The 12,391-nt window shown below is 43.0% G+C and overlaps 1 protein-coding gene across 1 annotated transcript in view; it reads left to right on the top strand.

Moving 5' to 3' along the window:
• Nucleotides 1-12,391, top strand: part of LOC126267870 (hemicentin-2-like) — a 778,179-nt gene that overhangs the window by 716,139 nt on the left and 49,649 nt on the right. Inside the window, exon 10 of the mRNA XM_049973180.1 lies at nt 11,221-11,448. Within this exon, the coding sequence (XP_049829137.1) occupies nt 11,221-11,448 (228 nt within the window). The remainder of the gene's footprint in view (nt 1-11,220; nt 11,449-12,391) is intronic.

Here is a 12,391-nt window from a genome sequence, read left to right as displayed (position 1 = left end):
GCGTGGGAGAGAACTCACGTGTGGGCTGCAGCGCCCCGGCTGGAGCCTTCGTTTGCAGCTTGGACGCTATCTTTGGCACGAGCTTCCAACCTGCAGGGACGGGAATTCTCTCCTACGCATTTTTCCTCTGACTTTAATAGTGCAATTAATGTCTTCTCGAGACCTCCATGACTGACAAACGGCTTCATGACCTGACCCAGATGCGCCCATATGTATCCTGTCTACTGAATACAGAGAGTTTATTAGCTTTTAACCAACGCCTCCGTTGAAAAATAAAAAAATTCCTTGAGGTGCCCACATGCCATTTATCGTGACCAGGGCCCATTGACGATCCCTTCACATCTCTGTAAGCAAGTTTCACTTTCACAAACTTCTCACTAGCTTTTGATTTCTGTGTTTTAATGAATGAAACAGCTGGGATGCTTCCTCTGAGGAGCGTGTAGTCTTCCATCCTCTTTCGTAACCAGATCGGTCCAACGGCCACGTCGTCAGCTCTATGTTAAAGTGTAATCTTCCTTCCTCCTTAATTTAAAATTAAGGCCCGCTTACAGAGACTTGGGTATGCTGGATTTTAAGAGAAATATACCCGTGTAAAGAAAGGTACAAAATTTTAGGACATACAAAGCTGTAGTGAGGAACTCCTTTTCATTACCAGCTTAATTTATTTTCCTAGACGTCTCCTTTGAGTGGTGAGAGATTGGCTGCTGTGATCTGTTTACAGTTTATTTTGCATGACGGCCCATATACTATTTTCAGAGGCATGAGCTGACAGAATTTCCACCATGCTTTTTGTAACATTATACGTAAAGCGCTTAAATTCTTTTCCGGTTCCCACAGCCCGTCATTTACTTCCACATAATGCAGTGCTTCGATAAGTATTCTCAGAGACCTATCACTCGAATTATGGCCTATATTCGACACCAGTGAACCTCTTTTAACAATGGATGCCATCTTTGCCAACACTCCTGTCTGATTTTTGCTGAGAATATCACGATTCTTATCATTGATACCCTTTCACCCTGAATTTTGATCCCACTCCATTATATTTTTTTTAATTTTTTTATTTCAGTCACTGCCTCTCACACTGAGAGGCAGAAGAGAAAACTTTGCGTCCTATTTGATCCGAACACTTCTCTCTTGGCCATCTTCTTTTATCGAGCCTTCTTATTTCTTGTATATCTTTTATATTACCCTTGTTCCATTTTGGTATAGACTTATTTGTTAGAGAATTTCAGATATCTTCCACCATTTCAAGTTTTCAAAGGCTTTTGGGTAGATCCACAAGACATATAACTGTCTTTTAATTTATCTTAAGTCTTGTTTACATTACCTTGCGCAACGTCAGTAAATCACGTCTTGTGGATTTACCGTTCATAAGCCAAACTTGTAATCAAAGAACCCTCAGTTTTCTTGCCCTTTCTTTCTCTTTAACAGCAACACTCTTTCGTCAGACATGTGGCTGCTTGTCCGATAGATGTAGCTTGTATGTGCCCTTGATAGCCTTACGAAAGTCCGATGACATGATTTCTACTCTCATAATTGTTTCATATTAACTCGGATAATTCTTTTTGTGTCATTTCCCACAGCGGTTTAAGATATTCGCAATTGATGCTAACAGTGCCATCTGCCTTGTTTGATCATAAGTGCTACAGTACACAGACTTTATTGTAACTGTCAGAACTCTGTTACAGAGTGAATACAACTGCTACTGTTTTGCCTTAAACAGAAAACTAAGCGCCAGCGATGTTACCAGAAATGGAGAATGTACGAGGGTATTCGGAAACGAAGGACCCATCAGGCAATAAACGGAAACCTTGGACAGATGTGTTGAGCAGAGTCTCTAGTATGACCGCCGATCGCGTCACGTCGCTCTTTGTCAGAGTACAGTGAGCACGTTGAGAGGCACCCACATGCCTTGCTCATACTGTGGCATCAAGCAGCCAGGCCTGCAAGATGAGTGGTCTGCCAAGCGTGTGGACTCATTCTTATTTACCGAGTAACATGACCTCTAGTACTCACAATTAAGTTACAAGTTATTCTTCTGTTTGAATAATACGCAACGGGTACGGAAACGCACATCTGACTATTAGTAATTTTCACTACGCACTGGCAATACCACATTTTCTTTCTTATTTAACGGCTTTGATCAACACGTGGCCATCGTACTGAATATGAATGGCGCACACATAAATTCTGGGTATCATGATAGCATACTATTCGAAGGAAAAGGCCACCAATCTTCTTCTTTTCATTGTCTTATTTATCCCGATAAATTCTATAACCTAAACACACAAATTCAATAACCTACAAAAATAACACATGAGAAATTCCGCCCAGTGGGCTTGGCTTTACATTGGTGATTCTCTATCTTATGGTCTCGTAATTATTTAACATTGCAGTGCACTTTCTGGATAGGATGGTGGATCTTTTGCTATATCTCACACTTCGACTCTCACACCCATCATTAGGAAAACTTCCTCCAGACCGAGCGGTACAAAAAGGAACATACATAACCCACTGCCACTGAAACTATCTTGTTACTCTCCCATGCCAACCACACATACTTAACTTTCATGAAATACATCACACTGGCAACATACGATACAAAGAAGAGTCACAATGTTATAATCACATCACTTTCAGCTTTCCTGCTTCAATTAGTATTTATCCCAGTTTCACACGACACTGCCCCATTTCGTAATTTTTCTTTCCTACTATGAAGTCTATAGGATATATGCACGTCTTCCTGTGCAATGCAAGCCAAGTGCCGTTGCTGGATAGACGGTTGATTCACCTTGCTGCTCTCTCAGAGTATTACACTTTGAATCAAGCGTCACACGGAAACATAACACGCAAAGTAATATTAAGCACTTATTCATCACACACGCGAGTCCCCAACTGATACCATGGACGAGTACTTCTCTTTATCCTTTGTCTCATACACAGATTGTGACTCACAAAGTACTCACCACGTGGAAGTACTCGTCTCTAATTTCAAGTCCTGCACACGCCATTTCTTAAATACTTCTAACTTATAGTACACACGCAGGTAACTCAGCTTAACTTAAGCACTCGGAAGTATTTCAACTTATTGCTACACGTGGTTTGGTTGTGACCGTTGGTCACTTCCGAAGATTACTACGATCCCCTTAATATTACCTGCCTGATGTTTAATTCTCCCCACAAAAGTTCCAGAAATAGAGAAATTATTATTCCAAACTACTCTTAAGTATTTCAAATGCATGCAATGTCTCCACTCTTTTGTCTTTATGGAGCACACCTAAGACAGGTCTTACCAGCACTAGATCCAGCGGCAGAGTGCTGAAACATGACCGTTCTTCAGGTTCTCTCGCACCTCTGCCAAAGTGGTCGAGCACCTTGCTACCGTATTGGTCAGCCACATTTCAGGCACTCAAAGTTCCGGTAAATTTCATCTCTTTGGTTCCATCAAAGGTGACCAAGGGATCGTCTCAAAGATGATCATATATTGCACATTTACTATCTGTGGTTAGCAGACGACCATACATTCATTCCTTTCGCAGATCTCACCAAATTGGATGTAGCAATTTATTTATTGGGAGTACACATGTGATCAATTCTTTCCTACACTGGTATGCAGATTCGGTGTATTAAGTGAAATTGAGTTATTATTACAAAAAATATGTTGTTGTGAAAGAGAATAACGAAGACAGTTGTACTTATTTTCAATGTCGGGAGGTACTGTACCCTTTCAACGTAAAGATGCCTACAAAATGGTGTCTCCGGCCACTTATGGCTGCCTGGTGTCAGACCTCACCTGATGTCATGCAGCCCAAATAAAGTGACTCTCATGCATGTCCTTCTCCATTACAAGGAGACCTCGTCGTCGCACAACAGCTTACAAAAATATAGAAAACATTGAACTAACAACAACAACAGGCGGCAAGAAGAATCGCATCCCATTGAAGAGTATCGCCGCCAACGCGGTCGTTGATGGACCATGTGTGTTTCTTGGCTCTACTCTTAATTTTAGTTAGGTCATAAACGATACCGTCTCTCATGGGAATGGATGGTTGACAGTGGCCATAGTAAGAGGTGGTAGCGGAGTTCCAAGTGTACCTGGACTCTAAAGTTTTAATGATAGAAATGTAATTTCTTTTCGCACATATCATATGTTTGAAATTGCTAATGAAGGCTTTGGTAAATCTGCTTATGACTCTACGTCTCCACTTGTATTGTATACACGTAACAAAAGAAAACTCAATCCTAATGACCTCTATTTGGATAAAAGGTAAAAGTGTATGTGAACATGTAGATTTTGTTGGTGATTGTACTGTATATTTCCATAAATAAAGATCTAACCGGCCAAGGGTACATCTAGAACCGGAGGCTCAAGGATGCAACAGTTTTGTTATGTAAACACACTTATCGCATGGCCCTGCGATAAGAGTGTTTACATAACAAAACTGTTGCAGGGGCAATGAAGACACCCCATCAGCGTTTTCAGCGGGAAGTGCCTGATCACCCTAAATACAGCCCGAAATTAGGTCCCCACATGTTTCATCTGTGCACACATGAAGCGCCGGCTATGAAGACAACTTTCTGGCACAGACAATGAGCTGTAGACAAGGGCAGAGGATTGGCGTAAATTACAGGTGGATACCATGTATAACGACCGTATTGGGGAGTTTGCACAACGCTACGGTAGATGGCGAAGTCGGAGTGGTGACTATATAAAGTAGTAGCTGGAAGGTGTAGCTAACTGTTGCAAATGAAACGTTTCTGATTTTCACTGTGGTTTCCATTTCGCAACCAATTGGTCCTTACTTTTCGACTAGCCCTCGTAGATTACATTTTAACGGGTCTTCAACCACGAAGTTATTATATACCGACGACAAACTCGGAATGTGGTTACAAAACGGTCGTGTCTTTGCAAAGGAACCATTTCGGGAGTCACATTAAGTGATACTGGGGATTCGCAAACGTACCTTCGTTGGATGGACCAAACTTTGAACTCCATCTTCCCGAAACAGTGTCCAGGATGTGATCACTGCGCCTACTCACAAGCTATTAACGAGAGAGTTTGCAAAGCGTCGCCGTGGGCTCTGTAGTCTAAGGTTCGCTTGCTTTAAAAAGCAATCCGCATGTCTTCGAAGCCCAGCGTACCATCTTGGTCGTTGAATCCCCAGCCAAGGGCGTCATCTTTCAGTTGTCACAATTCTATCTCACATTAAGAAGTTATTGGAGTGTTGATTTTGTCACTGACTCTTCCAGCACGTCGTCTGCGTTGAACACAGAGCAAACAGGACTTTGTGTCACACTCGTATCGACAACCGTAAAGAGGACGCTGTTATAATGACGCTAGGACACTGGACGATGATGCTGCTGGTGATGCTGTTGCTTCTGTTACTCATGATGATGATATTGACGATCTTATATGTGTTTTGGAACGATTCAACAAATTTTTCATCGATCTTACGAAAAAGTTTATGGGATGTAGTTGCTTAAAGGAAATCCACTAGAGTTTCAAGGTAATAGAAATATACCAATTCCCTAAAAACCAAGATCACAATCGTGCATAGTATTCTATCATCAGTTATCTGTATATAACTAGAAAGGAAAAAGAAACCCTGAAAGATGTAAACTGAAGTGCACAAATAATCATGGCTCACTGATCACTGGCCTAAAGAGGACAAAAAGGACCAACCAGCAACTGCAACACACTGAAACCTCATAGGTAGGGCGTCTGAACGATTTACCTTATTTTAAAATCTGTAGCACAAGAGTATTGTGGGATCCAAGAAAATTGCGTGAGATGAATGCTGCTTTTGTAGGATTCTGGCCGCGAGAAAATGCGGAGTTAATGTTTAGACAGGTCTGAAAAGGAATCGCCGTTATTTTTAGCTCTTCTTATTCAACTGTGGATGAAACAGGGCTCCACCACTCATCCCTCAAAACGCCACAGAAATCAAAGTAGTGAGAGTATGTCTGTGGTTACGAAAAATGCTGCGTAGTACACATGTTGTGATAGAAAAGCATTGCTATTATTAAATGGAGTGCAAAAGCATTCTTTTCATTGGCTGCTTTGTGAAACAGCAAACAATGAATTGTCCGTACGTATTCCGAAACAACGGCGTGGCTTGAGTTGCAAATTTACAACAGTAAATAGCAATCAGGAGAATGAAACACCGGTAACAGGTGCTTTGAGATATTGTTGTATCTTGTATGTGCTAGCTGTTGACACATCGAACGAAATTTTCAGTGATAGAACCTTTTCTGTGTAGATTATGACATCCGTGAATGAATGTTTCTCAGACTTTCCAGCACAGCAAAAAGGGATGAAATATTGCCATTAAAACATATCAATAGTGTATTAGGCGAAAAGATGTTGAATTTCGAAAAGAGGGTATGCCTGACCTATCAAGCCGGAAACTTAAGAAGAACAGAAGAGAACCTTAGTATAGAAACAATATTTTACTTTAAACGAAATACCAAAAAAATCTCATGATGTTCAGCAACTCGATTTACGCACTGTTTTTTGAAGGTGAACATTAACTTGCAAATATTTGATTAATGAGATTAGTTCAGAACACTACTCAGTTGCTAATCTGTGGCGACAAAGAGTCCTTCGAAACCCTGAGTTTTATTCGGTCAGCATATTTTTCGCTAGAATTCGCTATGCTTACAGCAAAATATAGACAAGTAAAACATAGCTATTCTACCATCGTTCAGAAGGTGCTACATAATCGCGAAAAGGTCAGTTACTAAGGAAGCATATCAATTTTTTTTTTATTTTGGTCGATGTTCACAAAATTTGTTATCGGACCATCGATTTTCATCCATATGACCATCTTCACATATTTAAAAGGTATCCTCAAAAATAAAAAAAAAAGAAACGCAACTGGAACGTGATCATACACTGGAATTAAGAAAAAGGAATTTTACGCCACCGTCCCATGGTGTTATTTACAATAAAGAAATAAACGTCTTGTGTTTTAAAGCAGAGACCATAGAATTTAGATCACCGTCTGTCACAGGTATCGAAAGAAAAATAATATTCATTTAGTTTCTTAGGCCCAGAACTGTAAGTGGACATGTAAATATAGGTTATTTTATGTTCTGTGTGTTGAGTAGTTACTGAACTGTCCAGCACTTAGAATGCCAGCTATTTCTCAGATTCCAAATTTTTTATGCTAGAATATCAGAAGCTTGAGGCAATATCTGCAACCATAGTAAGCATTATTTTCTTGCATATACTGTCCGTTTCATTTGTGACAATGTCATGTGCGTGTAAGAGCATCTAGTATCAACCTTCCGATTGATGAGCTTTATCCATGATGTATAAACTAGGCTTCACTTCCTGTGTATTGCATTCCAGTGAATTAATGACATACTCCCACTGGACTAAAGTGCTCTTTGATTTAGCCAAAGGCACTGTGGCAATTGGTGTTTTCAGAGAGAACGGTATATATCGTCAAATACCGTATTATCTGCTTAACGTCTTTCACACATCACATGTATACGGTTCTAGTACAGAGCGTTTCACGAAGGACAGAAGCAGCGTCTCCTGCGACTCGGGAGAACTAATGCCCCTGTAGGCAGCTCTCAGTAACCGTACCACGCTTCGGACAGTGTGGGAGGCTGCCTATCGGTATTACCTGACCATAAATTGAGCAACCTAGGAGCGAGCTTGCAGAAAACCGTTAAGGCAATTAGTACGACAAATAGGTGTGTCAACGGAATCTGCCCACAGAGCTATAAAGAACTGAAACCTTTCAAAGTAACGGCTGTTCGTCGCCTGTCCAATTAAGATACTGCTGCTCGACCTCAATGCTGAAAGTGGTTATTGCGTTGTATACTGTCGTAGACGTTAAGACTTACCGGCCCTTTTTACGGTGGAGCATGGCTACAGCTACACCTACACTGCACAACGCAGTTAAAGGGTAAGCTTTTCTAAACCTCTTAATTGCTTGCCATTGTGACGCAGAAGTCTGATCAAAGGTGTCTCCCTCTACAGCGATGTAAAACCGCGGCTCCCAGTGGCGTCACCTTCAGGTTCCGTAACGCTTTACACAGCAAAGTACAGAACATGCGATAAAAAGGCCAGAGCTGAGAAACTGATGTGAGGTGTAAGTTAGTTGGTTTATTGATGTCACGTTGACACCCAATTTCACCAAAACTCTGCCCAGCTTCGTCGAAGGCCTGTCACACGATGAAAAGGTCGTCACACCCCCGTCACTCACATATCACGCCTTATTTTCACACCTCTACGAAGGATGTCATAACCGCGACGACCATCGTTGAAATCATTAGGTTTTCTTGAGTGTGGCCGAGGAAAACAGTTCAGACACACCAACGCTCAAGCCCAACGGGTGACAAAAAGACCACCAATGAACCACCCCTTCACAAGGGGCGTTGATTCGTGCTTGACAACCTTGGACGCCGCTGTCACTCCCTATGATTAACAGTATCAGTAGCAACGCAAAGGTCATTAAACAAAATTGTCAAGACAGGTGGTACTTCATGGCCAACGTAATAAAAGTAAAAAAAAAAAGAAACAGAATTCGTTAAGTGTTGTTTACTTACTCAAAAGTTAGTTATGTGTAAGTATGGTTCGAATCCTGACTCGGGCATGGATGTGCGTGATGCCCTTACGTTAATTAGGTTAAAGTAGTTCTAAGTTCTAGGGGACTGATGAGCTCAGTGCTCAGAGCCATTTGACCCATTTTTGTAGGTATGGTCAATAACCTGAAATTATCTCTCTACACACTCTTAGCAGCATGAACATATTTTTAACATTGTTTATGACCAATGTGTGGGAACTTTATGATCAGAACATGAAATTTTTTTTAAATACAAATTTCCTTAATTCTGAGAAATATCTATTCACAACATAGTTTATAAAGTTATACCGATGTCTAAGTTAGATACTGAAAATGCTAAGGGTGTTGCAAAAGGTACGGCCAAACTTTCAGGAAACTTTCCTCACACACAAAGAAAGAAAATATGTTATGTGGACATGTGTCCGGAAACGCTTACTTTCCATGTTAGAGCTCATTTTATTACTTCTTTTCAAATCACATTAATCATGGAACGGAAACACACAGCAACAGAACGTATCAGCGTGACTTCAAACACTTTGTTACAGGAAATGTTAAAAATGTCCTCCGTTAGCGAGGATAATGCATCCACCCTCCGTGGCATGGAACCCCTGATGCGCTGATGCAGCCCTGGAGAATGGCGTGGAATGATCATATGAAGTTGATCGTCGGTAAAGCAGATGCCAGACTGAGATTCATTGGAAGAATCCTAAGGAAATGCAATCCGACAACAAAGGAAGTAGGTTACAGTGCGCTTGTTCGCCCAATGCTTGAATACTGCTCAGCAGTGTGGGATCCGCACCAGGTAGGGTTGATAGAAGAGATAGAGAAGATCCAACGGAGAGCAGCGCGCTTCGTTACAGGATCATTTAGTAATTGCGAAAGCGTTACGGAGATGATAGATAAACTCCAGTGGAAGACTCTGCAGGAGAGACGCTCAGTAGCTCGGTACGGGCTTTTGTTAAAGTTTCGAGAACATACCTTCACCGAAGAGTCAAGCAGTATATTGCTCCCTCCTACGTATATCTCGCGAAGAGACCATGAGGATAAAATCAGAGAGATTAGAGCCCACACAGAAGCATACCGACAATCCTTCTTTCCACGTACAATACGAGACTGGAATAGAAGGGAGAACCGATAGAGGTACTCAGGGTACCCTCCGCCACACACCGTCATGTGGCTTGCGGAGTACGGATGTAGATGTAGATGTAGATGTATTGTATCAAAGCCGTCCACAATACGAACAAGAAGAGTCTCTTCATTTGGTACCGGGGTTGCGTAGACAAGAGCTTTAAAATGCCCCCATAAATGAAAGTCAAGAGGGTGGAGGTCAGGAGAGCGTGGAGGCCATGGAATTGGTCCGCCTCTACCAATCCATCGGTCACCGAATCTGTTGAGAAGTTTACGAACACTTCGACTGAAATGTGCTGGAGCTCCATCGTGTATGAACCATATGTTGTGTCGTATTTGTAAAGGCACATGTTCTAGCAGCACAGTTAGAGTATCCTGTATGAAATCATCTTAACGTGCTTCATTGAGCGTAGGTGGACGACGAAACTAAAATGAGCTCTAACATGGAAATTAAGCTTTTTGCGGACACATGTCCACATAACATCTTTTCTTTATTTGGGTCTGAGGAATGTTTCCTGAAAGTTTCGCCATACCTTTTTGTAACACCCTGCATAATATGACATTCATTGAAGAAAGAGATATCTAGAAAAAAGACATAAATTTTTTGGTTAAGTTTAAACAAAATTTAAAACATATTTGGAATATGGTAGAAGAAATTAAAATTTTTCCAAGTTTAAATATGTGAATAACGGACTACGTTACAGTTTTTTCAAATTTTCTACAGATTTTATCCCCTGCCCCCCTCCCCACAGGGGATTGCGAGGGTTAAAAACTTCTCTAAGGACACTTGGAGGTTGCGACACCACTAAACGTGATCTGACCTCTTCGGAGTGTTGGGCGATCCCAGTCTGTGATCTGGTATACAGGATGAAACCATTAAGTCCTATCATAAGCATTCGGCGAAATTCGAACATGATCTGATGCAACAGAGTGCGTTTGCGATTTTTCAGCCCTCCTGTTTCACACCTTCATGTGCCTCGATCACAAGGGGTTGCGACATAGACATACGCGCGAATAAATCCGCAAACGGTACTGTTGAGACTCCACAGTTCGGCAACACCTTCAGTGCCACCAACGTACCTTTGTACCTGTGTGCAGAGATAGCCATTCACTGGTTCCACGGCGCCAATGTAGCAGGCAACCACTTCGACACATCTCCTCTGAGTAATTCTAAGTCGCTGTAGTAGCGTCTGCTGGCCGCGCGCATCTTCAAATTGATTCATTAGCTATTAGCGCATGACCACACTGCACATGAAAGCACTAATCATAAGATGAATGCAGTCACGGTATGCCTCTTCAGTTTTTCCTGTAGCGTGTCTTTAGCTTACCCTGCAATCGCAGTAGATGCTGTCGCTTCCCGGCCCCACCCTTCCCCGCACTTCTTGCTTTGCCTCTGGCTCGGCGGCTATCGTGACGGGCGGCAGTGTGTGGCGGTGCGCAGTCGCGCCCGTGTGCGCAGTGTCGGGCGGCGGGGGCGGTGGGGGCGGCGGGGGCGCGCGGACGCTGGCAGTGGGCCGCGGCGAGCGCGCCGACATCCGCTGCGAGGTGGACGCCAACCCTCCGGCCGGCGCCTTCCGCTGGGCCTTCAACAGCTCCGGCGGCGGCGACGAGCTGGCGGGCTCCGCCAGCATCTCCTACACGCCCCACACCGACCTCGACTACGGCCACCTGCTCTGCTGGGCCGCCAACAGGGTGGGCCGGCAGGCGGCCGCCTGCGTCTTCCACATCGTGCCCGCAGGTACGTATCACCTCTTCTCACCTCTTAAAGAAAAGCCACGCTGACATATCAGTCTACACTACAGAGTATGATGTTCAGTCTGCCTGATCCTTCCAACTGCAAGATAGCAATACAATGTAGTATCATTTGGCCTTATCTGTGTGGACGTTTGTAATAGTATGATGATGGGGAAAGAAGAATCGTTTAGTTATCTATGTCAAGGCGCGAAACAGAAACCTCCTTTCATTCTGTATATTACTTTAACCTATCAGCAGCATTTATTGTTTCGTATCGTAAATACCACTCTGGTGGAAAAAAACACTGCAGCACAAGTGCGACATAATCGAAAGTTGGTGTGCGTGTTTTTACATCTTAAAGATGATGTCAAATCGGATTTCACGCCAGTCGTGTAAGAGTGGTGCTAGTAGGATCCAAATCAGGTATGGTTTAAATACACACTGTGATGGTTGTGAACGAGCCATCCTCACCCGATGCATCTATCGACATTCCACCAGCACCGCCTCCTCCCCTCTACCCAATATGGCTTTCGACCATCCTTCTCTGCCGATGACCTTCTCCTTCATCTCACTCGCCACCTCTCTGAATAACTAAACTCCCGTCGCTCTGTCATCTTCCACTCTCTCGACGTTGAGCGTGCCTATGACTTGGTATGGCATTCCGGTCTCCTCTTCAAGCTCCAAACCTTTGCCCATCCTAATAACTACGTCTGTCTGATCACCTCCTTCCTTTCTCACCGTCCTTCATATGTTTCACCTACACTTTACATCCCTCTGCCCGTGTGCCCCAGGGTTCCGCCCTCTCCCCTCTTCTCTACCTTTTATATACAGCGGACATGATGCCGCCTTCACCCCCTTCCACCTTCTCCAGTATGCCGATAACACTGCCTTCCTTGCTCTCACCCCACCCTACAATGCTCCCAGCACCTTCTCCAATCACATCTTGA

The sequence above is a fragment of the Schistocerca gregaria genome, chromosome 4, assembly GCF_023897955.1.
Source record: "Schistocerca gregaria isolate iqSchGreg1 chromosome 4, iqSchGreg1.2, whole genome shotgun sequence".
Lineage (NCBI taxonomy): Eukaryota > Metazoa > Arthropoda > Insecta > Orthoptera > Acrididae > Schistocerca > Schistocerca gregaria.
Note: the sequence above shows the minus strand (reverse complement) of the source record. Positions and strands in the feature narration are given on the sequence as shown.